The 26,712-nt window shown below is 56.4% G+C and overlaps 1 protein-coding gene across 1 annotated transcript in view; it reads left to right on the forward strand.

Annotated features, from left to right (window-relative positions):
• The window catches only part of LOC117222520 (uncharacterized), a 36,292-nt gene extending 13,237 nt beyond the window's left edge, over positions 1-23,055 (forward strand). The window contains exons 4-9 of the mRNA XM_033474263.2: positions 17-358; positions 457-1,139; positions 1,238-1,744; positions 15,369-15,566; positions 18,265-18,445; positions 22,094-23,055. Of these exons, the coding sequence (XP_033330154.2) occupies positions 17-358; positions 457-1,139; positions 1,238-1,744; positions 15,369-15,566; positions 18,265-18,445; positions 22,094-22,342 (2,160 nt within the window). The 3' untranslated portion in view covers positions 22,343-23,055. The remainder of the gene's footprint in view (positions 1-16; positions 359-456; positions 1,140-1,237; positions 1,745-15,368; positions 15,567-18,264; positions 18,446-22,093) is intronic.
• Positions 23,056-26,712: the final 3,657 nt, after the last annotated feature.

The following is a 26,712-nucleotide window of genomic DNA, read 5'->3' on the forward strand; positions in this document are numbered from 1 at the left end:
CCGATCACGCCGACAGAGAGTGAAGGAACAGGCGGACACGAAGGCGGACACGAAGGCGGACGCGAGGGAAGTCAAGAAGTGCACGAGGAAGAGGGAAAAGGAGATCCTGAGCTGCGAGATGTGCCACGCTCGGGTGAGGAGGGCGCAAATGGGCAAGCATTTGCTCTCTCATTATCACTGCCGCGTCGCGGGCGTAAATCCTCGCGGGCCACGAGCCCGCCGCTTTTTACTCGAAAATATGGCGAATGTGGTTCGGCAGTGTCCCTTCCAGTGTTCCTCCTGCCGGTTTTATTGCAACACGGAGGAAACGTTTCTGCTCCATTGGCGATCCGAGCTTCACGCGGACACGCTCGGCCAGGTACGTTTCTCTCGATCGGTGCGAGCTTCCGTTCGCGGCGGCGGCGTCGGCGGCTGCGGCTGCGGCTGCACCCACCGCTCGTCATCCGACTGTTTCAGATCAGCGGCAACTACAAGTGCAGCTGCTGCGACTTCTGGTGCGAGGAGAACGCCGCGATGGACCGGCATCTGACCAGCACGAGCCATCGCGAGGTCGTGTCCATGATGAACGGATCCGTGCCGGTGGTGATCGGTCGTCAACGAGCGTTGACCTGCCCCGGCTGCGATCGCCGGTTCCGATATAATTTGCAGTTGAGGCTGCACGCGAACGAGACCGGTCACGAGGAGAGTTTCACCGCGACCGACCGGTATCAGCAACGGATCAGATGCGATCTGTGCCCGCAAATCGTTCGGTCCCTGGTGGCTCTTCAGCGTCACCAGCTGACTCGTCACGACGGCCGGACGGACGGGCGAGCCGACGTTCCGGCCGACGTTCGACGAGCCGGCGACACTGGGACGACTGACGCGAAAGAGGAACGCGACGCGAGCAAGGAGGACTCGGTGCAACGACTGGCGGCCACCCCTTATTACTGCTCGTTCTGCTCGATGAATTTCGCGACCGCTCAGGAGGCCGTGCTGCACCGGCGAACGTCCAGCCACAAGGAGATCGTGAGGGCTCGCAAGTACGGCCAGGATTCGGCGACGAGCACCGCCCGGGAGTGTTCCCGTTGCGGCGAGAGGCAGGCCAATTTGTCGGAGCACAAGGAGCACCTCCTGCGCGATCATCCGGAGACTTGTCACAGGTAAGCCCGATGCGAACTTTGATCGCTAGTGCTCGATCAAAGGGGCGCGCGACGAGCCTCGCGCGAGTCCCCACACGCTTTCCACGTTTTTGCCGCAGATGTCCCAAATGCGGCAGGCTTTTTGCCCTCTCGCAAGACGTGACGAGACACACGAGGGAGAACAACTGTCGGGACGATAACAAATTAAACGCGGCGAGAACGGCAGCCGTCAAAGACGAATGGAAATGCGACAGCTGTAGTTTCTCAACGGATTCGCGGGCGGAATTCATCTTTCACGAAGCACTTCACGCCGGGATCGTTCGGAAGGATAACGACGGGGCGGAACCCGGCCAGGGGAAGAGCTTGCCGAAATACCGTTGCCCGGTCTGCAAGAAAGCGTTCGCCAAGGTGTCGTTGCGGAACCACATCAGAAGCCACACGGGAGAACGTCCGTTCCTCTGCGAAAAGTGTTTGGCGTCGTTCGCGAGACGATCGGACCTGAACGCTCATCGGCGAGAGTGCGCGGGCCCGTCGTCGCCGTCGCCGTCCTCGTCGGCGTGCCCGAACGAGTCGTCCAGGAAACGCGGCTTCGCCTGTTCCGAGTGCAACGACGCTTTCTACACGAAGTGAGTAGTACCGAGAGCATGCCGCTCGCGATGTTTCGCCGTTCCGATTCCCGGCGTAACGTTCACGATCCCGGGGAGAGATCGTCGTCCCCGCGGCGGCCCGACCGAACGAAATAATCGGCCGATTAATAAATTGAAACGATCAGGCCGCGAACGGCGCGTAAAAGTAATTGCCCGGGCACGTTCTTCGTGCGCGGGATCACGGCGGACGGGGGTCGTCGCGTGACGTATCCGAGTACATCGTGTGTCTCGTGACGACAATGGGACTCCGCCGTAGAAAACTGCCGCGCGCGTTATCCCGCGAACGGAGAGGAGCCGTATTTATCATGCGATTTCCCCGTTAGATACAATTACGTCGCATCGATCCGCGCGCGGATCGAACGGAACCCGCGACCGCGTCGTCTTCCGTTAGAAAACGCGGATATCTTTCCGTGTGCCTTCCGCCGAGGCTCCCGCGGACCCGTTTATCTTTCCTCGAGTTGCCAGCTACGAGAGAGCGCGCGTTAACGGCGGCGCGTGCCATAAATATTCCTAACCAGTAACCCAGCGTCGTTGCGCGACGCGTACCTCGCCGAGTCGCCGATAGAAATACCAGAGAGAGAGAGAGAGAGAGAGAGAAAGAGAGAGAGAGACCCGCCTTCGCCGTTCGACGTTTGCCGTTCGCCGTTATCGACGCGGACGCGTGGATCCCCCCGGTCTTTTGCAGGAAAGACGCGCGCGTTTCCAGGATAAAAACCGTAGGACAATAAAAGCCGGCGTTGCGGCCAGAAACCACGAAACGTTCGCGCGGTCGTAGTAAAAGTGTCCTCGCTGCATAACTATAAAATAAAAGACCGTATCCGTGGTCCGGCCGAGGAGGGGGGAGGAGACCAAAAAGAGGAGAGACGAGACGGTCGGTAGGTACGATTCTCGCGCGAGAGGAAAGCGTACGCATAGAACGGAGAAACTCGAAGGGAAGAAACGGGTAGAGCAAGAGAGAGGGAGAGAGAGAGAGAGAGAGGCATGGCGTGGGCGATAGAGGGACGAAGGTAGACGGAGAAGCTAGGAGGAAGCGACTTCGCTCTTTGCCACCGGCTCGTATTAACATCTCATAGCGGCCCGTAAGCCCCACGGGTCATTCTAGTATTTAACGGGCCTGCATTATGGTCCCTGCAAGTGCACGTTCCACGAGTCTCTAATACCAACGTATGTAAATAGAATCCTGCCGGCCGGCGCTAATGCTTCGATATACTACTGAAATTACTGGCGCGACCAGGCCAGTCGTTGGTAGGTTTCGCGAAAAAGAATCTCGCCGGTACGTACGGCGATTCGATGGGAGCCGATTCGACTCGATTCGACGCGATACGATTCGATTCCGCGCGGCACGGAGACAGGCTCGTGTACCCGTGGGGGGGCGAACTAACCCGAAGAAGCGTTGCATAGTTTAGGCTGCGCGGGGCACGAAGGATTTCAGGAGCCGCAGCAAGGAGACGGGCGAAACGGCGAAACGGCGTCGCCGACCGCTGAAACGTTGAACGGATGCTCGAAACGAGCCACGGAAATACGTATTCCGTGGCTCTCCGATGCGGAGCGAGAACGCGCTCGAGCAGAGGGAGCGTACGTGGGTGCCCGCAACTAGGCGCCACAGCACGCCGTTTCTCTCGCGTGTCGACCCAAGTATTAAACCATTGGTTGGGTGTAGAGCGATCGCTATAAAGCAAATGTTAACACCTATGCCCGCCCGGCCCGCCTCGTCCCGCTCGGCTCGATTTTCTCGTCCTTTTTCGCCCTGTTCGCTCTCTCGGTCCCCCCCTCGGACCCCGCCGACCCCTTCGCCAAGCTCGCTCGGCCCATTCTACGGCGTTCCCGACACTCGTGCTGCCCGTCTCGTACACGCATTACACTCTGTAACGCTACCTATTCCACGTCCGACTACCGGACTCTTCGAGGCCGGATGGCCGCTCCGAAACGGCGAGGGTTTTCGCTTAATGTCGCGATCGCCGACCGTTTCGAAGGATTAGGGCTCCTACCATCGCCGGCTCCGCCGCTCCTCCGCGATCCCCTTCGCGCGGGGACCCACGGATGATAACCTCCCGATGCAAAAACCGGCGGGAATTACACGACGACCGCGTTTTCGCCGAGATTAATCGGGGAGTCTCCGCGTCGTCGTCGTTGTCTGCCTTCGTTACCACGTTCGTTCTCTCGCCGAGTTTCGGGCGACGTCGTACCCGGGTTCGGAGGATTTCGCGGCGGCTCATATACCTGGAACTCTCTCTGCGTCATCTTTCGACCGCAGGCAGTTAAAACTTCCGGTGGGCAAAGCTCGATTAGGACTTTCTCCGGCTCAATTTTCGTCGGAAACGGCGGACCGGACCGGGAGCGAGGCCGGGGCGCCAGTTGTCGGCGATGTCGCATCCCAGGAACTTGGCCCCGTTTCCGCGAGCTGACGAACACGTTACGGAACGAAACGTTTTACAAACTTTTCCACTTTTACGGAAACCGGCCACCTATCCGCACCGATTAACCCGAGCAAGCCGAGCTGCGGCGACGGCGACGACGACGCGATGGCCGCCCGGCGTTTTCCACATTTTTCCGCTCCGTTCCGCTTATTCTCGCGTCTCCCGCGTTTCCATTCCGCTTCCATTTTCTCGCCCTCGCCCCGCGCCCTCCCGAATTCCCGACGGAGAGAAAACGGCGAAGGGGACGAAGGCGTAAACGGGTGGCAACGAACGTGAATAAACGATCGCGGAATGGTAGGGAACGCGTGCAGGACTCGTCGAAAAAAAGAAGAAACCGACGGAACGGAGAGAAAAGAAAACAGGCGGTGGGAAGGGGGGGAGGGGGCTGGAGAACGGAAGGACGGAAGGATGGAAGGAGAGAAAAGAGAGGTAATTACGAGAAGACGGGCAGCTCCCGCGTATTCGATCGCCTAACCAATTCTCAGAATAAGCGCGGGCAATTCTCGATGTATGCGCATATTCAAGATAGTATGTTACATACGCGAGCTACTGACCGTACGTTTCGTTCGTTTCACCCCTCTGCCCTTCGCCTCTTGTTCCCGTCCTCGCATCGGCCGGAGCCGAGAGCGGGCCGCGCGGGCCGGAGCGGGTCGAGCGGTCCCTCGCAGCGTTCTACTCACCGGCAACCCTCTCGTTCCTGCCCGGCGACGTGTACGCGAGTTCCCCAGAGGTATTTACATATATGGACCGCGGCGTGGCGCGCGCCTATCTTTTATCTTCCATAGCAGTAATGGCGCGTCCGCCTCCTTCGTGGCTGGTCAGGTAAACGGCGCAAAGATAGGCATACCGGGCGAGATTGGCGTAACTTTGCCACCCGCTGACGTTCGGTCGATCCGCGCCGCGCTTCTGCCTCTGTTGCGCGGCCAAGGCGCCGCGACGCGCTCTTTTCCGGCACCCTCTCCTCTCCTCCTCTCCCGTCGTCTGCCGACGTCCGGAAAAATCGGAACGAGCGGCGATCGGCCGTTTGATCGAGCGTCGACGGCGTGCGCGGGAGCCCCCGTAAGGCCCGCGCGGACCCGTGTTCTCCGTGACTCGAAGCTTCGGAGCTACCACGGAGCTACCGGATTCGAGATAACGACGCGCGACGCGAGCAACGCCGTACGCGGCGCGACGTCGCGCAATTAATTCGACCGCGAGGCGTGTTCGGATCGAAACGGCGCATAAATCTCCGATCACCGTAAATTTTCGCGAGCCCGAGGCGGACCGAGGCGAGTCGCTCGTCGCATCGCGTCGAGTCGCGTCTCTCCGGCCCACCATTGTCTCCGCGAGCCGCGTGCATCGTTTTCTCTCACCTCCGTCGCCGCGGCTAATGAGGCACGGTGTCGTCTTTACGGATCACCCCGCGAGCACCCTTAAACATCGGGGGAGCCCGCGGTAGCCCGTAGCCCGACGCAGCAGCACGCAGCCGGAACCGTGGCTCGCCTCGGAGAGGCCGATCGGCCAGCGGGGAATCCCGCGGGGGATTGTTTGCGCTACCGAGAGCAAAACGGCGGTCGGGGGCCGAGTCGAGTCGGGCCGGGCCGGGCCGTGCCGGGCCGTGCCGGGCCGGACCGCATCGGACCGGGCCGGCCGTTCGGCCGCTCGGCCGCTACGCGTCGAGGGGAAACGAGGAGGAGGAAAGATTTCTGCATGCCCCCCCGAGGAACAATGCGACGCTGTTGCACCGCATTCGTCGCATCGAAATGTATTAGTGAGGTGTCTCCGTTGTGCGCGCATTGTGTCGCGGGAGCTGCCGTGTGGTCGAACCTATATATGTACGTACGTACGCGCGTACAGACCGGCCGTGGGTTTTCTTCGTACGGTGCGGCGGCAATGGTGGTTGGTAGCGATGGTACGTGGACGCGGTGTGGTATGGTTTTGGTATGGTGGCACGCGGTAAGCACGGCCCCGTATGCAGACAGTTTAGCGGTGACCGCCCCGCGAGTCCAGTTGTCGCGTGAAATATTGCGATTCATAAAATAAAACAGGCCTGCGGTCGAGGACGCGTAGATATAGCCTCCTGCCTCCTGCTCCTGCCTCCGGCCGCTAACCCAGACCTAGCCCGCCCCTCTCTCTCTCTCTCTCTCTCTCTCTCTCTCTGTCTCTCTTTCTTTCTCTATCTTTTTCTCTTTCTCTCCCACTCTCCGTCATCTTCTTTCCTTTTCTCTCTTTCCTCTCCATCCCTTCGCCGGCTCTTTTCGAAACCCGGTGTCCTCCGAAGCCTCGAAGCCCCGAAGCTTCGAAGCCTCCAAACCCCCGAGAGTGCTCCGGCCCTCCGTCCTCCGTTCCACCGCCGCCTCCGCTGTTTCTTTTCCGTCCTGTTTTGTCCGTTCGACCGGCCGAGCCAGCCGCGTCGCGTCATCGACGCTTTATCCTGGTCCGCGACCATCCGTGGCGGCTCCGTATCCATGGCTCTCGGTTCCGCGGCCGACGAGCTTCTTGCCGGTTGAAACGTCGCCAAACCGCAACCATCGCAGCGGCGTCCCCGGTCCCGCGATAGGACCGGCTGTAATTTTTCGGGGCCGCCGCCATTTTACCGTACGCCGCGGCTCGCGGCGCGTCCTGGAATCCGCCCTCGACGCGGCCGTGGAAGTAGAAGTAGAAGAAGAAGAAGAAGTTGGATATCGGGGAGGACGGAACGAAATCTATCCGGCAGCCCCGGCAACGCCGTCTCGCGTCGTTTTTTTGGTTCGATTAAAACGTTGCTCCGTTCGGAGCGAGCGATCCTGGCGGAGGAACGTCGACGGAGGGCAACGTCCGGCGAACGAACGCGGCTCCGCCGTTCGAAATTCGGCTCGCAGCCTTGCGGAAGAGCATATCCCGCGAGCGAAGAACTCGCGATCTTCTTCCCCTAACGAATGATCGTCTCCGGTGAACGAGAAGGCAGAAACGTCGACGTACGTTACGGTTAAGACGCTCCTCCGTTCTGGAGATTCCTCCTTTTCCGCCGACGAAATTAGCGGAGGACATGTTTATTGTAAATGAATCCTACTCCGAGAGCGGCTCGTGGAAGACTGGTACATGTTCCAGGGGTGGCGAATCGGGGAGACGAAGACGGAGGCAAAGAGAGAGAAGGACGGGGTGAGGGTAGTTTGGAGGGCGCGCGCGCTCGCTGCTCCGATTTATGCGCCCGTTACCGAGCCCTCTGGCGCAATTAAGCTCGCGTTATAATATTGTTGTTTATTCTGAGCCTCGGCTGCGAAGCGTTAACCGCCCCTCCGCTCCCTGCGCACGCTGGCTTTACCGGCAACAACCAACCCTGCGATCCCCTAATCTCCCTGACGCGGCAGCTAGAATCTCTCGCTCTCTCTCTCTTTCTCTTTCTCTCTCTCTCCCGTTTCACCGTCCTCTCTGCTTTCCCCCGCCGTCTCCTTCTCGCCGCTTTGCTTCTCCTCGCCGCTTCTCTCTGCCCGCTGGATGCGGATCTCTCCTTCGGTCTCTCCGACTTACGGCATCACCGCCAAATACAAGACTAACAAACCACTCCCCGGAGATCGGCAGAAACGAAAGGAGGGTGATAGAAAATGGTCATTCTTGGCACCGACCCGAAATGAAACATTCTTGCAGGACCATTTACGGTTACGTCCGACGAACGAAACATTCTCTTGGCGGTTTTATTTTGCCGAAAAACGATGGGGAACTTGTCAAAAATCGGATCAACGATTACTGACGATGTACGTGCAGAGTGGGACAAGGAGGCTTTCAACCCCTTGACGTGAAATATTCGTCGCAGATACAGCGATCACGACTTCTTCGGTTCTCATAATTTTTTAGAAAGAAAAGGACGTTTATGTCTATTTTTACTCGAACGATTAAATATCGATGGCGAAAGAACAGAATTTCTTTCCGAATTCGATAAACGGTGTTTCACATTCTGCAGGTTTTTTCTGGAAATCCCCATCACGAGTCAGACTCGTCGAAGTACGGCAAGAGGTCAATGAAAAGAGACCGCGTCAACTTAACGGACTGCATTTTTTAAGTTTCCTTAACACGACTGATTTCTCTAAACTCGAATGCTTGAGAAATGCCGACTCCTACACACGCTGCTCGCATATAACTAATTCGTCATTCAAAACTCTTGCCTTCGTTTTTCGACATTCTAAACTTTTTTTCTACTACTAATATACTCCGCTATTTCTCTATAATTCTCTGATTCGTCTCATCTGTGAACATCGCTCAATCGTGTGTAGGCCTCTTATTATAAAAACCAACCACTCGTCGAGATTATAATAACCACAAGTTCCACAGACTTGCATCACATAACAGCCATGTCTATTGTTCACAATAATTACGAGCCTTTGTCGACTCGGATGAACGAACCTCGAGCAACGCCGCACCCTGACCGACATACTCTTTCCGCAAAAAACTAATCAACAATTTCATCTCTTGCCCTGAAATTCTTGAAAATTCTTATTTCCAATACACGTCGGTTCGCACGTCTCCGAAAGCATTCTCTTGTTTCGCCAAGAATCGCATAGAACGCATCACGGATTTCTCGATAGCCGAAACCGTTTGCTTATTGTCCGAAGCCGACGCTGCGATCAACAAATACTTCCTCCAAGCGTTCCGCCGCTAATTTTATTCGCCGTTCGCAAAAGTGATAAGGGCAATTTCTGTTCCCGGAACGTCACCGGGAACGGTGCCGCAAGAATTTTTCATTTCCAGCCGGTGCCAAAAAATTATCATTCCACCAACCACCCTCCTCCGACCCGTTCCGTTTGTCCCCGCAGAATTCCGCCTTTGATTGGAATCCGCCCATTAATATCAACTTATTTTTGACGCGCGGCCACGTCCGAGCGAATGAAGCCGGTTATTCGGGGCAGAGCACCGGCTGACGTTTACCCGTCCGATCGTTTGTCCCGATTCGCGTCTCGGTTCGCGCTAAAACCGAACGACGCCCGCCGATCGTACCCGCTTCGACCGGTTTCTCTCATGCCCGAAAAAGATTTATCGCCGAAAGGGTCGAAAAAGATCGGGAGTGGCGCCGATCGTTTGAGACGGCCCAGCAGCGCCGTTTTCTCCCGATCGCCTCGAATTTCTTCGTCAGCGAACCGATCTATAATTAAGGCGTGCGATTCCTGTTCTTCTCTGGAATCGAGAGAAGTCCCCGGTCGTTGAAATAACGCGTGAATCATTGGTTAAACCGGTTCCCGACCTCCGTCCCCGGTCAGCTTGACGAAAGCGCGGCGGCCGGCGAGATATGATTTCGTACTGGCGGGTGACTCGCCGGTTACGGGAAAATTTCGATCGGTGCGTCAGGCCCATCGGTGGATATGGTTACACATTGAGAAACGTCGGCCGGCGGACAAGGATATCTCTCGAGTGATACGGAGAGATCTGGACGAGCGAGACAGAGAGATCCCGATGATGCCACGAGGAATCGAAAGAGCGGATCTCCGCGATCGAGATCGGGTTCCGAGGAAGATGGATCGAAAAGCGGGAGGTGGCCGGGGACCGTGTGGTACCACGCGGGGGACGAGAGGGGGGCCCGGAGGTAGAGAACAGTCGGCTAAAGAGCGAGAGACCCCGAGTGCAAGTTGCAACGGCGCGGGGAAGGACGTACCGACGTACGAACGTAGGAACGTACGAACGTAAGGACGGACGAACGGACGAACGGACGAAGGTGGGATTGAGTTATGACAGCGTTTGCTCCAGGGGGCCGGCTCTGAACCCGACGAAGCGGATATTCTTCTTATTCTTTATTTCTTCGTCTGCGGCCCCGCCGTAGGAACCGTCGGCCATGCATCACCTTCGGTTCACTTTGGTCCAGCCTCCTCTTCGGCATCGTTCCACGGCCACACCACCATCACGGCCCATCACGATCCCACCTTAGCCATCGTCCGCTGGAAACGTTGATTCCACCCACCGCGGCAGCCTCTGCCGCCTCTGCCGCCTCTGCCGCCTCGGCCCTCGAGCCTTCGCCTTTTCTTCTTCTTCTTCTTCTTCTGTTTCGCTCTCGTCGGCTCCTCGAGAGACGCGTTTCGCGTTTCGCGTTCGCGTGTTTACCTTTTATCGTAACGCGCGATTCAAACGCGTCGTCGAGCACCGCTCGATCGGATCCCCTCGTTTCGCCCTCGTTTCGCCGAGCGAAGGAAGAAGACGCGGCTAATAGCGCCGAAATTTCGTCGAAAGGGGAGGAAGAAAAGTTTTTGTGAAATTTACGGGAACGGAGGAAGAGGGGGGAGACGGTGGCCGTCGCGTCGGCGAGACGAGATCGGGGCCCGTTCGCTCACGGAGGATACGCCGGTGACAAGAGTCTCGAAGAAAGAGCACGGCAAAGTCGCTTGTAAATCATTCGCGGTAATAAAGATCCACTTGTCGTGGCCCGATATTTATGAATCGCCCTCGGTCGCTCCGCGCCGGAGGAGAATCGGCTTTCAGCTTTCTCTCTGTCTTTCTTTCTCCCTTTCCCGTGGCTAGTCGGAATGAACGATCGTCCGATTTCGAGATAATCGAAGAGGTCAGGGGCGGAGGGGACTAGGGCGCGGAGAAGGACTTAGCGCGGCTGGAAAGACGTTGGCGAGAAAGGCGAGAAACTCGGGGGAGAGAGAAGACGAGAGAAGAGAGACGAGAAAGCGGCCGAGGAACGGTGGAGGAGGGGGGGGGGAGAGGAGAGTGGCGGGAGGAAGGAGCAAGAGAAGACGAACGAGCGGCAAGAGAAAGAGCAGGAGAACGCGGAGGAGGAGACGGAGAAGGTGGAGAGAAGGTGGCGGCGGAGAGATGCGGGAGACAAGAGAAGGTGGTGGTGGAAAAGGAGAGGCAGACGAAGAAGAAGTCCGAGTCGACGTTCGTTGTAGAGGCCGCAGACCGACGGACCGGCGAGCGAAGGACCGCGAGGCCATAAATACCTCACCGCGTTCAGCCAATTAAAACAAATCATTTTAATGCGCAACCTTTTTAATTAATGCCCGTGCTCGCTCGCTCTCATCCGCTTCCCTCCTCTCGGATAGTACACGATCGCTTCACCAACGGCTCCGCCATTCCCATCCCAGAACGATCGAGGCTATATTAACCCGCGCGTCGCTATATCCTGGCGGACTTTACCTTCGGACGGGTACTCTCTCGTCGATCTATGTACGGCCGGTACTGCCCCCGCTCGTTCGCCGGTTCGCCCGTTCGCCCGTTTCTGCTCGTTCGCCGGCTCGGCCGGCTCTTTCGTTCCCCCGTCCGCGATTCGATTTGATTCGGCCCTGCTCGGCTCGGCTCGGCTCGGCTCAACGTCAAACTCCGGTTCGCCACCGTTAACTCCTTCGTTTTAATTATACGCATTTTCGCTGGAAGATTGCCGGGGACTGGGCGCGCTATCTACGCGTCGATCAGCCATCATCGCCGAGATTTATATCCGTCGATCGGCGGGAACCGAGGTTAACCGAGAGGCCGCTATCGAGCGGCCCCGCGAACACGCCGAACGAACGATGGTCTAACAACCATCGGGTCTAGCGCAGCGAGCGCAACCATTCTTCCTCCCCCTTTCCACCCCCTTTTCTTTGGACCGTCCTTTCGGGTTTCCCGTTCTTTTCGGAATCGGGAGTATCCCGTCGCGACGAATCCCGCCGCCGTTATCGACGACTGTAACGACGATCGTACCCGTCGCGGATTAGACTTTTAAATGACCTCGAGTCCCTGGCCGGCACATATTTCACGAGATGACGGTGGACGTCGCGCTAAATCATCCGGAGTGACCGCATCCGCTTGCCCAATCGGCCCGAGACTCTCTTCTTAACGGCCTCTTGTCACGCCTGCGACATTCCACCGAAACACACGCCGGAGAGAAACCGTAGGAGACCGTTCCCCGCGCTCCCACCACCCCTCTTTCGCCTTTCGCCTTCCTTTCGTCAACGTCGAAACGCCGCTCGACGCGCTTTTGTCGCCGTAACCATATTAATATTGTTCTATCGGAATTCCAATCCCCCGGAATGGGCCGAGACAGCACCGGATTTCTCCGTGCAATAATTCAACCGGCCCTCTCGGTCCCCGGCCCCGGGCCGTGTCTCGTCGGCGTCGACGACGCGACGCGGCGACCACCGTTCGTCCGATAGATTTTTAGGCAAATCGCAACCCGCTCGATAGCGAAACGCGAGGCGGCGGTCGAGGACCGAACGAACGCGCGCGGCTCGTCGCGCGGATCTCGCGTTTCGCGGCCGAGAGCATTCTCGGCCGTCGCGCGTCTACATTCCGTGCCGATCGCGAGCGTTGCCTCGTCCGCCGCGACGTCTGCCGCGTGAGAAACTGCAATTGAATATAATACGTCCTATTAATATCCTTTTTTATCGGGACACGAATCCGCCGGAAAACCGTTGTCGCTGAATGCCTCGGACGTCATAATTCAGAGCAATTACGGGTACGCGTTCGCCGTGCTCGGAGCCTCGGGATCACGGTTACATCGCCGGTTAGCGTTCATCGAACGAACGTTCAACGCGGATACGCCTCTCTTTCGTTGCATTCCGGGAATGCCGGTAATCTCTCCAGTCCGTTCCTCCTCCTCCTCCTCCTCCTCCTCCTCATCCCGCCTTTCCCGAGAGCACGACGAAACGCAACGAGGAAATATTCGTTTGCGGAAGTTGCCGATGCCGCGTATACATAACGTAGACGTCGCTACGTATTCGCGTTCGAGCGACCGGGTAACTTGTCCGGCCCGATTAATGGCCCGCCGAGCAACGAGAGTCGGCTCTTCGACCTGGGTCCAGCTCGAATATCCTATTCTCGAAGCTTGGTTTTTTGGGAAAAATGCGATCGAGCTCGCGGATCGCGAGCATCGCGGGAAGTGGAGACTTATTCGTTTATTTACTTGTTAAAGATTAACGGGGACCGTAGGCCCATTGGTTCAACCGATGCACGCGTGATAGAAACGTGCATTGCAAACATTGCTGAACTACAGTAATGTCTCCCTAACCGACGCTCAGATTGTGCAGGAAAATGGCAATTTGCAAAGAGGAGATGCGATTATTCGGGTTTTGCGGCTCGGTTTTTATAGTTACGAATTGTCAACAATTATACATGGTGGGACCTACCCCCTCCTCTCCGCCGGACATCCCAGCTGATAGATCTTCCATGATAGGAGGCAACACTATATTTGTCGAAATATAGTAAGTACAGTAATGTCTCTCTAATTGACGCTCGGATTGACGCTCTAATTGACGCTCATAAAATTGGACAATTTGTGGAAGAGGAGATACGATTATTCGAGCGTTGCGGTTTTGTTTTTATAGTTACAAATCGTCGATAATTATAAAAACGAGCCACAAGGCTCGAATAACCGTATCTCCTCTTCCCAAATTGTCCATTTTTCTGCACAATCTAAGTGTCAATTAGGGAGACATTACTGTAGTGTTTGAGCGAAGACGGAAGGACCAGCCGACATGTTTCTCAACGCTAGACTCACGATGCTCTGTGTGAAAGCAGCTGTTTTATATCGGTATATAAACGTAACAATAAGACGTTTTTTTTATATCGAACGAGTGTCGTTGCAATACTTGCCGCAAGTACCACATATACGTTGAATAAATAACTCGCGAATGTATCTTCACAATCCGACGATCTTCAAATCGTAAACGAAGAAATCAGTGAGCCGTCGTTTCGGCGGGTTCCGTAAACCTAACATGTTAAAAGCCTCCAATGTCCTGGACGAAGAAGTCCACCCTTCCGCCGCGAGTATTTCCGAGTAGGATTATATTCCATTTATTCGGTCAGCGTTGACGAATCTTGAGCCGTAGAATCGGATGCTCGGATTACTCGAATGGAAGTTAACGACCTCTGTCTCTTTCGGACTGTCAGCGAGCCGGTTAACAATTTTCTGTAGAAAGCAGAGACCGCTGATAATCCCTCTGCTTCGAAGGGGTAAGTTTTGCCGAATATGGCCACACGATTCCGGCATAGTAGCCACGGTCTAGCCTGGACACATCGGCGGGACGGCTGGGGAACGTTGTCGTTGCCGAGACTACCTGGACGCAGGTGTACAGGGTACGAGAGGGTACGTCCGAAGCTCGTGCGAGGGCGTGTATATCCTGACATTGTAAAAGTTGCCGTTACACTTGCGTAGCCAATTGGGTAGGCCGGGGCTCCCTCTAGGACGGCCCAGACCCCGTAGCCTCTTCTGCTCCCGATCTTCCTCCTCTCCGTTCTCTCTTGTTCTCTCCTTTCGGCTCCCTTCCTGTCCGTTCCACTCCGTTCCTCGGCATCCCTTGCCGTTCCATTCTATTCCGTTCCGTTCCGTTCGATTCCATCCGCACGGTCCGCTTTCTCCCCCGCCCGCCCCCTCGTCGCGTCCGTCCTCTTTTTCTCGGATCGGTCGTCCTTCGTTCTCCCACGATTCGTTCTCCGTCCGATCGGTTGCGCGGGTTCGCGGAGTTTGCCGGTATCGTCGAGCTGCCATCTCGAAAAATCCGTGGCGTGTCCTTCGGTCTGCTACCGCGGTAGGTTTCCCGCACGGTGACCACGCTCGCCGTGGCGAAGATCTCGGGAACAGGGCCCGGGAGATACGCGGCCGAAGATCGTGGCTACCACGTTCGGAAATTTGCTGCCGATTTCGATAACATCGACGAGCTTTCGTTTGGTTTTATAGGAGTCCCGAGCGTTGCCGGTGTATTACCGGCTCCCCGCGGCCTTGCCGGCCCTGTCCAGGCACCGGGGCTCTTCTCGTTGCACGCGTCATCTTCTTTCCGGGCGAGCCGTAGCACGCGCGCGCGTGCAGCCGTCCCCGGGGCCCGGGGAGACCCGGCCGCGATATCGAGAGAGCGTAGAACGAAACTCGCGGAACGGCCGTCAAAGAACATAGTACCAAGGGCCGTACAGAGCCGGCCGACGTGCCGGGAGCGAGAGTTCACTAACCGTATAGATCGTCACCTCTTGACAGAAACTATTTAAAGTGCGGCTCTTCTGCGCTGAGCGTGTGCGCTCGCCGGCATGCGGCAGGTTGATATAGCATGCAACAGCTGCGATCGGATCGTGCGGCGTGCGAACGCGCCGCGTACACGGCCGATGGTCGCGCGCCGGCCTCGGGGACCATCGCGTTGTCCGGCCGTGCCGAAAATTACATACTCGGAAACGTTGCATACAGGCCTGCCCGCGAGACTGCGCGCGGACAGAGAGATTTTCCGGGAGAGCTAGGCTGGATCTAAAAATCGTGTCGTTTGCTCCCGGCTTTGCAGGCACGCTCTCCGTCAACACATGCTGCGCCACGCCGGGAAAAAGTACAAGTGCGGACTTCCGGGCTGTCCAACGGTGCTCCGCACGGCTTCCGAATTGCGGTCCCATCGCAGCTTGGTGCACGAGAGCAGCGCGTCCGACAGACGATACCGATGCCAGGACTGCGCTTACGCGGCGAAAACGGAGTCACAGTTACGCAGGTACGTACCGGCGCTGTTCCGCCGCGGAAACGCGTCACGGAGGTATTATACCGCCAATCTATCGGGAAATCCATCCTACTAGTCTCAGTAACTGGTCCAAAATTTTGCTATCGACCGAGGTGGACTAGTTACTGAGACTAGTGGGATTGATTTCTTGACAGATGACAAAAATCCCGAAAATGAATTCTACTAGTCTCAGTAACTGGTCCAGAATTTTGCCATCGACCTAGGTGGACCAGTTACTGAGACTAGTAGAATTCATTTTCGAGATTTTTGGTATCTGTTCGGAAATCAATTCCACTAGTCTCAGTAACTGGTCCACCTCGATCGGTAGCAAAATTTTGGACCAGTTACTGAGACTAGTAGGATGGATTTCCTGATAGATTAGGATGCCAGTGTAGATCGACTTTTTGTAAATGTTATACATACGCTACAAGATTACTGTGTACAGTATACGCGCTGTATTATATACAGTCTCCCTAATTGGGGGTGTTTCCACGGAAATCATGGTTTTTACTGAGATCGTTTGTCTAGTCGCTATTGTTTTGTTCTTGAAAAAGTATCGATAACGTAATCCTTGACTCGCCCTTCAAAAACGTACGAATTTATGAGAAAAATGGATAGATCGAATACGATGCTGTGATGGAATTGGAAGAATTCAAAAATATCGATACATCTTGTTCAACTTGTTACGGCTATCGAAAGTGAAGAAACGTTTTCACCTAACTTATGTTTCTTTTTTTTGTTACAATTAACCTAGACAATCTTTATTTTGCGTAAAGATCCGCAGTCTGGTAAAAGGCGGTACTTGATAAACAAGGCAGCGGTTATAAAGAAGTAATTAAAACCAAGAGAAGCGGGTTCTCCTCGCGGAGCCGCCATCGAAATCCGTGACATCCTCTCCGCGGCCTTCCTGCCCGTAAATCTCCGGTCCGAGGAGCGCTGCGATTTCAGCCGTCGCGAATTCAGCGATCGCGCGGAAAGACGCGAGATTCTGACCGCGGCATCGCCTCCCATCGATAGGTACACCGGTGACATTAATTCTAATCGAGATCCCCGGCGGGTACGGCGCGATCCTATACCATTAATCGTGGCCGTGGCTCGCGTATGTACGATGCATGACCGATGTCTTCGAGGAAGTAGAAAATTAATTGCGTTGGCCGCGGTAGTCGGTGCGCGTACCCGATTGCTCGAACCTGGACGGTCAAAGGATCTCGAGTATTATCGATATAATTTGTTTCGTTCGAGCTATAAATCGTTGACCGTAATTAATGGAAAAGTACTCGCGCGCTCTTGCTCTTGCTCTTAACTTTTGCTGTTGCTTTTGCCGTTGCTCCCGCACGCTCTCGCGTTGCGAGGCGAAACGCGTGTGTTTGTACGCGGCTACGTGCAGAACTCGAACGCCGCGCGGTGCCCCCTTAATCGAGGAATCCAGCGCGCGGTGATTGCGCGCGGCATTTCTTATCCGCCGGTCGATTGATTCTTAATTATCTCTCGGGACAGCCACTGGAACGCTAATACCGGAAAATATGCAACGATCGTTTGTCGCGCGCTACGCACGAATCCGCGAGGTTCGATTTAAATTCTACCTTATTAAGGGCATTGTACCGTGGAAGGTTGCTAATAAATTTCATCTCGTTCGATTTGCCGTTTCGTTTTGTTTCCTCTTTTTCGCGTCGTGTGTAACCAAACGGGAGAGCATGGAGATTGAGAGTGCGCGCGAGAGAGAGAGAGAGAGAGGGAGAGAGGTAGAGAGAGGAACAGTCGGCGGGGGAGGTGGATCGGTCGAAAGCGGAAAAGAGGAAAAAGGAGAGAGGGTGGGGGCGCGAGTGGGGGTGTTAGAGAAAGAGAGAGAGAGACGGAGAGAGAAAGAGCGAGCACCGAAAGCGGAAGTTGCGTGCAGCAGCCGGCCAAGTGCGGGCAACCCGTTATGATCGTCCGCATGGCGATGGTCGACGCGATATTTCATCGCGAATTGAGTACTTACTACGTGAGTCGAACTCAACGCAGCCACAGAGTGTCACGAGTTCTCTTTCTCTCCCATCTCTCGTCCGTGTACACGGTGCTCTCTCTCTCTCTCTCTCTCTCTCTCTCTCTCTCTCTCTCTCTCTCTGTTCTCGCTACCCCCGACCGCCCCCTCCCATCCTGTCATACCGTCTCTCTCTCTCCTTTCCTCCGGTGTTCCCTCCTTCTCTTTCGTTCGGCCTTTCGTTCTCTTTTTCATCGTTCCCGGCAGTGTCGCCGGGGTGTCCCTCTTCCTCCCGCCGCGAATCTCGCTCCGTCTCTTTCGTTTACACTCTGTGCGGCGGAGTAAATCACGCAGGATTTTAATTAAACGTGTCACGCATTTCGAACCTGATATACACGTAGCCGTAGCCGTGGCCAATGGCTCCCTCGTAATATCGCGCACGCATATCGCATCGTTCATAATCACCGGTGTCGCTGCGACGATGAACTTGCCGAGCCGAGCCGGGCCGAGCTGGGCCGGGCCGGGCCCGCGTCTTCGGAGCCCGCAAGATGTGCCTACAATTTACAGGCGAGATCCCTCTCTCGCCCTTCTCTTCCAAGCTCCTTCCCGCGTCCACGGTGTTTCCCTTTAATCTCGGTGCACGACGGGCGAAGCCGGGGGTGGGGGATGAATGAGCAACGGGGAGGGAGGGAAAAACGACTAAACGAAAATGTAATTTGTTGGTTACAGACATCGCAGTCGCCACGAGGATCCCGCGGATGCAATGAAATCGGAGTCGGTGCGCGCCTGTCCTTACCCCGGGTGCGGTTTTAAAACGAAACTCGGCTCTCATTTGCAGCGGCACGTGCGCTTGCATACGGGAACCAAGCCGTACAAATGTCGGCATTGCGCTTACGCGAGTAACAACTTGGTAAGTTGGTGGGTGTGCATTTGATCCCGCGGCCGAGAAGATGTCCGTCGGGTTCGCGGCGCGACGACAATGGAAACGCGCGCGCGATATCCGGCGGGATCGCGGCTCGACGAGTCTCTCTCGCTCACGGCGGGGTTGAAATTACTGTGGGCCGGGGATGCGGCAGAGGAGGCAGGCAGGACGCGCATCGATTTGATCGATGCGGCGGGGGTATCGCGGCGGGAATCGTGTCGCGATGCGGCGCGACCGCGGCGCGGCGCGGCGTCTCGTTTCTTCTTGTTTAGCGCGCGGCCGCTGCGGAGGTTGACTCGCAGTTCAATTTTTGTTCCTGCGGTGACTCCGTGGCGTAAATTAAGCAAAGTACACCTTAACGTTTGGACCATGCCGCCGCCTCTGCCGCCACCGAGGCGCGATAAGATAACGAGTTAATTGTGCTCACTGGATGCCCACACACGCACGGGCCAGTCATACCGAGCGGCCGGTATGCTAATGCCCTTTGAAGCTTTAGTTAGGATGCGACTCGCATACGAGGGCTCCGTGTCTCTTTGATAGCGACATAAACTCATTCCAGTGGCTCTCAGCCCGGGATAACTTGAGCCTAGGTAATCTCGCGGTACGGGGAATTGCGAATGTTGCGTCTTGCATCGGTAATGATACAGCGGTAGGCACTTCCGAACCGGTGCCGGGACCGCGTTTCGCGGCCCGAAAGAAAAAAACCACGATCGGCCTGCTGTGCGATCTCCGATCTCGCCAGTGGCGCACGCGTGTCCCGATACCATCCGGAAATTGATCGAAACGCAGATTCGGATCGCGCCACCCCGCGGATTAAAGCGGCGCGGCGCCTGCCGAAGGGAAAACTGCGGGCGCGCCGCGATTAGGGACGGGACGGGGCGTAAGATACGCGAAACGCGGACCGATAGATATCGTTCCGGTTCCGACGGAGTATCGAGATCGGCGATGCCCGTTTACCCGGTGAGACTTTAATAAGGAAGAAACGCGCGAGCAGCGTACGAGCCGATTTAACGACGAAATTCCCACCCACGTAGCGAGTGGCTTGCCTTGCGTCAACAAGATTACACGCGCCACCTTTCTTCCTTCCTTCCTTCCTTCCTTCCTTCCTTCCTGGCTGCCAGCCTGCCTGTCTTCCTTCCTTCCTGCCTTCCGTCCTTCCTTCCCACTTTGCTCTCACCCACCCCTCCCACCCTGTGTTACTCCATCCCCCTTCGTGGCAGCATCCACGTTATGATTTAGCTCGGACGGTTACACGGTTCTTTCCTTTCTCTTTCCAGTCTTTCTGTACCAGTCCGCCCCGATCGTCCGTGTCTACGTTTCCCTTCCACTCATCGGCGACTCGGTTCCTCGGTATCTGTGTTCCTCTTGGCGTGGCAGCGCTCTCGGGAAACTTACGGTTCGGTTGTTCGGTGCCGGGGCGATGGCGGCGGCAGGCGGCGGCGGCGGTAATTCTCGAAGGCAGCGCTAGTTACTTTCGGATCTGCTTCGCGCTTCCACGCATCTTACCCCGGCTGTTGCCGCTTTTTATCTCCCTCTTCAATTTTCTTCCAGGCTGGATGAGCCTCGTAAAGTATTCGCGAGCAGGGGACGCGATAACGAGCGAAAATCGTTTTCAGTCTATATCGACCCGACAAGGGACGATCCGTTGTTCCGAGCGATTCGTTATCGAGATCGGGATCCATCGATCGCCGCGGATCGGACCCTTCCGAACGCGGCCGCGAACGCGACGCGCGTTTCTCTGATTGCGAGGAAACCGCGGCATCCCGCGATTTCGAAACATTTCGGTCGACGCAAAAGCTTGTAATTAAGACGACTTAATTTGAAAATGAAGTGAATTTATATTTGAAGCGAAATAAACTTCATCTTGGTATAGTTAAAGTAAACATGAAGCGTGTTTCTGGCGAGGTAATAATGCCATTATCAAGGAGTTCGTAGGGGAGGATAATAAAAGATTCGATGCGACGATGACCGAGCGGCCATAGATTTAGTTTAATGCTAAACCAAAATGACCGTTTCCTTATTTTGTAATTCTGCAAAGTTTTCTTGAGGCTCTTTCATGGAGCATGCTTGAATTTTCCATGAAAGAATTTTCAAACTCTCGACGAGGGATGGGGGATCTTGGCCAGATTGAGAGATACGTCGCTGCGGCGATTTCGTTTTACATTCTAGTTTGAGCGATTCGGGCGGGACATCGTGTCCAATTATGACTTAGAAAACCATAAAATCTCGATCGAAGATCCGCGCGCAAAGACGGTTGCATATTTATCCGAGCGTTAAAAGTTTTTTATCGTTGTATCGCGGTAACTTCGCGTCCAATTAAGTATCGCGGCAGATTTCTTAACAGCTGCGATGCTACAATTCGAAGGATCGGCGATCAGGGCCTGAAACGACGACGTCTCGTAAATGGAAACGCGCGTGACATCCGACGTTCTTCCTAGGAGCCGCAGATTTATTCGCGGCGAAGCGAAGAAGTGGAAGCCCGCGCGGGCCCGTTCGGTACCCGTTCGATGTAATCTCGGTCCGAGTTAAAGATCCCCCGACAGTTTGCGCTTGTAATTTTACAAGTAGCCCGAACGTCGCGGCGTGGCGCGGCGAGGCGGTGCGGCGGGGTGCGACGTGATGCGGCGAGGCCGGGGTGCTGTTGCGGGCCGTCCGAGGGAATACCGGACTTATTGCCGGTTTCGATAATTTTCATACATACGTTACGGGAACATTTAAGTCCCGGAGTTACGGTAAGGCAGCCCCGCGTACCGAAGGAAATTAATATTAACCGAGCGGAATCTCCGCGAAGAAATAAAACGGAGGGAAGATAAAGCTGAGCGCGCGGCTCGAAATCCTAGAACGGAGTCTCGTAAAGAGGCCCGGAATGCGAGCCCGGCCTAGTAACGTACGGCATAGCATCGCTTGTACATCCCCGATCTACCGGAATATTATGTCCGGTGAAATCGGAATCGATCGGATTTAACGAAAGGCCTGATAGGCGATTCGCGTGACGGTGCTCACTTTCCGCGGGCCGGACCGTTTCGCCGCAGAGGTGGACGACCGCCCATGACGGTGTGAACGGGTCTTTATCCGAGACCGTCACGGAGCACTGCCCGTGGAAAGATTTACTTATGGGAAATTAAATTTGATGTTGCCGTTGCCATCAACGGCTCGTATAAGCCCGCCTGGTAGGAAGATGTTTACGACTACGGCCTGCTACTTAGCCCGAGAGGGTAAAGCGCCTTTAAATGCTCCATGGCATAGCCAATGAACGCGTCCGGTTTGCGGCAGACCGATTCTGGTCGCAGGTATTCACTGTCGACCGATACCAACGAAAGCCCGTTCCGTGCCTCCTGTTCCGCTCGCTCCAACGTCGACTCCGCTCACGGCTCGGGCTCGCCTCGCCTCGCCTCGCCACGGACTCGGAATCGCCTCGAGTCGAGTCGAGCCCGACCCGACTGAACTCGCGCGGCTTTCGAAACGTACCCGACTACCGCCTATTCACACGGGCCAGCGACGAGAGCGAGAAAGGAGCGCGGTGCACCTTTCCGTTCCTTCCTTCCTTCTTTCTTTCTTTCTTTCTTTCTTTCGTCGCCGGCCGACCGCGAGACAAACGCACCCGTTCGTTCGAACCTGTTCTTCTTTCTGTTCCAGGAGAACCTACGGAAACACGTACTTTCCACCAATCTTCATCCGGGCAAGACGATCTACGAATGCGACGTTTGCCGGGAGAAGAACGCGGACCCGTTCCAGACGAATTTCGCGAAAGAGCTACGGGCGCACCTTCTGGCGGCGCACGAGGACGTTTTTCCGACGCCCAGTCACGCGAGCGATTACGTCCTCGGAATTTTCGAGGTCCGTCCTCGGGACTCGTCGGCGGGCTTCGCCGAAACGCCGAGTTAACTCGGAGGCAGAGATTGTTTTTCCTCCGAGTTTCTCCCGTTGCCTCGTATTTCCGGCGGAGGCCGTCTACCGATCCGAGGGAGTGACAATTTATGGCGCGCGCGCGCGCGCGTCCGCACCCGCGTTAAAGTCGTTGGAACGGCGCGGCGCGACGCGACGGGACCCTTCCCGGTCCGCTCGGCGTGAGAAACGAATTCTTCCGAATATTGTTCCCCCGGAATCGACGAATAGAACGCGTTCGTCTCGTCTCGCGGGACGACCGTCGTCCTTCCGCGCCGAATCGTCCGGACAACCGTGAGAGACGGGAGCGGGCCGCGCGGATGCGTTAATCTCGGACAACGATGGCATCGGTGTGCCGGGTCTTTGGTTGCTCGCGGTCGTGCGAACCGGTAGGCCTGTACCACGCCAGGAAATAGTTAAAGTGATGTACGGTCACGTGGCACGGTACGGACTTTCGACGCGTATACGATCGAATCTTTATGCCCCGTGCACAACCGAGTTTCGCGCCGGCGAGACCACGGAGCACGCGGCGGCAGCGAGGGCGGCGGGGAGGATCGCGAGAATCCACCTGTCGCCGCGTTGTTTAGCGCTCGCCGTTCCAACATCCCCCGACTTGTGTACGCGCGCACCGTTCCGAGAAACAAAGACGCTGCCGGATCGTAAAGCCGATCGGCGTGTATATCGGTTTCCGAAATAAAACTGCTAATTACCGATGCGCGACTGTTGTTATCGCTCCGGGGAGACCGGACGATCGAACGAGATCGCTAATTTCGTCGCTTGTACTTTATTCGTCCTGTCCTATTCGAGAGCGATATCGAGAAACGCGAATGAACGGTTCGAGGCGGAGTAGCGGTGGGCCGAAAAGGGAGTCGCGAGAGGCGGGGAAAGAGAACGAGAGAGAGAGAGAGAGAGAGGAGAAGAGAAGTGGGACGAGAGAAGGGAAGAGAGAAGAGAGGAAACGGGACGAAACGGTCGTTGAAAAATTCATCGTGGCTGAAAGCCAGCGGCGGACCACCTCGTGGATCGTCTTACAAGACGCGTTTCCGTCTTCGAGGGTCCTGATTGTGAGAAATGCATCGTGCTGTCGCGCGAGATAGGTGTCGTAAAGTATGCGGCCCTTGAGTTCTCTCGGGCAAACAGGACGGAGCGACCGAGAAAGACGGAGAGAGGAGGGAGACCACGGGCGTCGTGAGCGCGAAGGATAATTTATTGACTAATTAACGAGGATGTCCTTCATTACGGGTCGAGCAGCAGTCGTGGTCGCTTGCTCTCGCTCGGAACCGGCATTATTTGGCGCCCGAATATTTACGACCGCGTCCTCCTTCTGGCCGTGGACCGGGTCCTCCGCCCCGATACCGATGCCCATGCCGATGCCGATGCCGATGCCGATGCCGATGCTGATGCCGATGCCGATGCCGATGCCGATGCCGATGCCGATCCTGCTCCTACCTCTGTCCCTGCTCGAGAAACCAACCCAGAGGAACACAGGCCCGAGCCAAGATCGAGAGAGAGAAAGAGAGAAAGAAAGAGAAGGAGGGAGAGAGGAGAAAAGAGCAGGCAGACCCATAACGACGCGTCCCGATCTTACGGCGATTCGGCGACTTGGAATTTCCTTGGTAAGGGGGATCCTGCGTCGAACACGACCACGACCACGAAACTCGCGGGCGTTACTCCACGGACAAAGGATCGCGTTTAAATTTTGCAACAACTCTGCGGCCGAGCGGGCTTCCGCGAGTATCGTCCTCCGGGTCGCGTCGGACAAAAGAAAAACTCCGACGGGGAACACGCTCCGTCCGGATGGGAAAGTCGAGCGGACGGGCCCGGGGTGGGCCCGAGGTGCGCCGTCGCCGAGATTCGTTTCCGGCGCCCGCGATCGGTCACCGGGGCGAAACCCGAACGCGCGCGGATCGACGACGTCGCGAGCCTCGAAGACGGCTCGGGGTCCGTAAAGAAGAGGGTTTAGCCGCGAGGCCGCGGCTCTAAGAAACGAAGAGAAACGGAACACCGTCGCGCGGTTGTTCTTTTTTGCGCGTGTTTATTGCGGGTTCGGCCCGGTTCCCGGGGTAGAAACGGTGGAAACGAGGGAACAAGGAAACAAGGAAACCGATATGTAGAAAGAAAAAGGTAACGCGAAATTAGTGTGAACTGCGAAGTGCTAAGAAGTCGCGACAGGATGGTTAGGTAGACCGCTTAATGAAGATATAACGAGCCTGGCGCCCCGTGGGGTTGGCACGACGACGTCGGCACCGAGACGCCCTCCGCCATCGTTCCTTAACGCGTCCTCGTCGTTTCCGCGGCAGCCCCCTCTGCTCGCAACGAGTCTACGGGCCTCGGATTACGCCAGGACACTCGTCCTCTTTACGATCGTAGCTGGGCATCGTGGCTCTGGCTCGCGAAATTCCGCGGACTTTATTCCCCTAATTACACTCGGGAACTTATGTCACTGGCAGCAGGATTCCCTCTCGCGAGAAGCGGCCGCATCGCCGCCGCCGTCGCCGTCTCCGCATCGCGAGATGCCGCCGCACCGTCGCGTCACTTATTTAGGCAGTTAATAACGTCGAACGCCGCCGGAGACGTAACAAACCATTTTACCGGGCCGATCGTCCTCGACGACGTTACAACGATCTCGCGAGCAGACGATGGAACACGCTCTACGGCGACGCGTCGCGTCTTGACGATCCGCTTTTTCACCCCGGGAACAGGGTTTTTCGGTGTAGGACACGGTTCCGTCACCGGCTGCGACGACCGCGTCTTATCTTCTCCAGAAAAACCACTATAAATTACACCGTTCGAGTTCAATTTCGTAGGCAGTTCGGTTAATCGCGAGGTGATTGATCGTACCAAGGTTTATCCAGATGAATCCGCGCAATACTTTCCGCCGTGACAGCAGAGCTCTCGCATACGACACGTTCTTCGGCTTCGACTTCGGGTTCTGCTTCCACCGCGCTCTGCCTCTACCCTCTTCCCTTCGCTCCTCTCATCGAGCTCCTCTCTTCGCCACCGCTCCACGGCCCTATCGTTCCGTTTCGTTCCATTCTGTCCGCGCGGGACCGTACACGGGCCCCTGCCCGTTACGATATTCGGTGTCCGAAAGTTCGCGGGAATCGCTGAGATTCCATCCCGGTGAAGAACCAATGGGGAGAGATCGGCCGGGAGAGCGGTCGAACGAAGAGTTGGAGGAGGAATGGGCCGAGGGCGGACGATATATTTTCCCTCGGTGGCTCGGACGCGGTCTCGCGTGTCTACACGCGTGAGCCCGATGTCACGTCGCGAGGAGACAGCGGGTGTCGGCCTGTACACGCACAAGCGCCGAAACGCCGTCTTAATTATCGACCGCGATTATTTATGTCGCGTCGCAACGGCGCGGCGCGGCGCGTCGCGTAGCGTCCGCCCGGACACGTGCATCGCAGCGCATCGTATCGCATCGCATCGCGGCGCGGCGCGTCGTAGCGCGTCCCTTTGCGAACTCGGCGAGATCGGACGGCCGCGTTCCGGGCACCCACGCCGCCCTCGTCGGGCCCCGCCGATCTCCGAGCGGCCGTCGAGCAACAACCGAGGACGAGGTGATCTATGCGAACCTCGCGAGCCTGTTCGCGGGCTTTTCTCTTCTCGAGCGCAACGAAGAAACGGATCGGCTTTTACCGGGACGCGCTCGGGGACCTCCTCTCGATGTCCGACCCGGGCAATAGAAATCTGGGAAGGACGAGCGACGGGCTGAATTATAACCGATTAATAGCGGTGAAATCATATGTGGGCGCGGAGAATGGAGCGCGCGTTTCTCGGCTGGGAGAAGACAGGATACCGTCGCGGTCTCGAGACAGAGATACCCCGGAGAAGACAGGAGAGGTTGGGAGGAGGCGAGTTGCCAGGACTGGAAAAGGGGACCCACGGGGATTGATGGCCACCACCTTTAATGCCGTTTGTATGTAGCGGCGCGCGTAAGCGCCTCGCCTTACAGTAATTAGCTCAACAAACGCGCCACCCTGTCCCATCAATTGCTACCCTACGCTTTCGCGTCTCTCTCTCCCTCTCGCTCCCTCTCTCTCTCTCTCTCCCCTCCCTCTTCCTCCGGCTGTCCCCGCGCCCAACTTCTATATATCTCTTGCTTCGTCGGGTCTGCGAGGCACTTTGCCCGTCTCCGTCTTTCTCGTCGCCGATCTTGTTTCCGTTCCACCTTTCCCTTTCTCGTTCTCTCTCTCTTCCTCTCTAAAACTCCACCTCTCTCTCTTTCTCTCTCTCTGTCTCTCCACCCGGTTCTCTATCGCGCGCGCGAGCGGTCTTTCTCCCTCGCTTCGTTTCTCCGGCTCAACACTCTCACGTATCTTGAATTAAACATTCGATGCCTCCTGTCTTGGCGGCGTGCGCGCACC

Source organism: Megalopta genalis, chromosome 4 (assembly GCF_051020955.1).
Source record: "Megalopta genalis isolate 19385.01 chromosome 4, iyMegGena1_principal, whole genome shotgun sequence".
Lineage (NCBI taxonomy): Eukaryota > Metazoa > Arthropoda > Insecta > Hymenoptera > Halictidae > Megalopta > Megalopta genalis.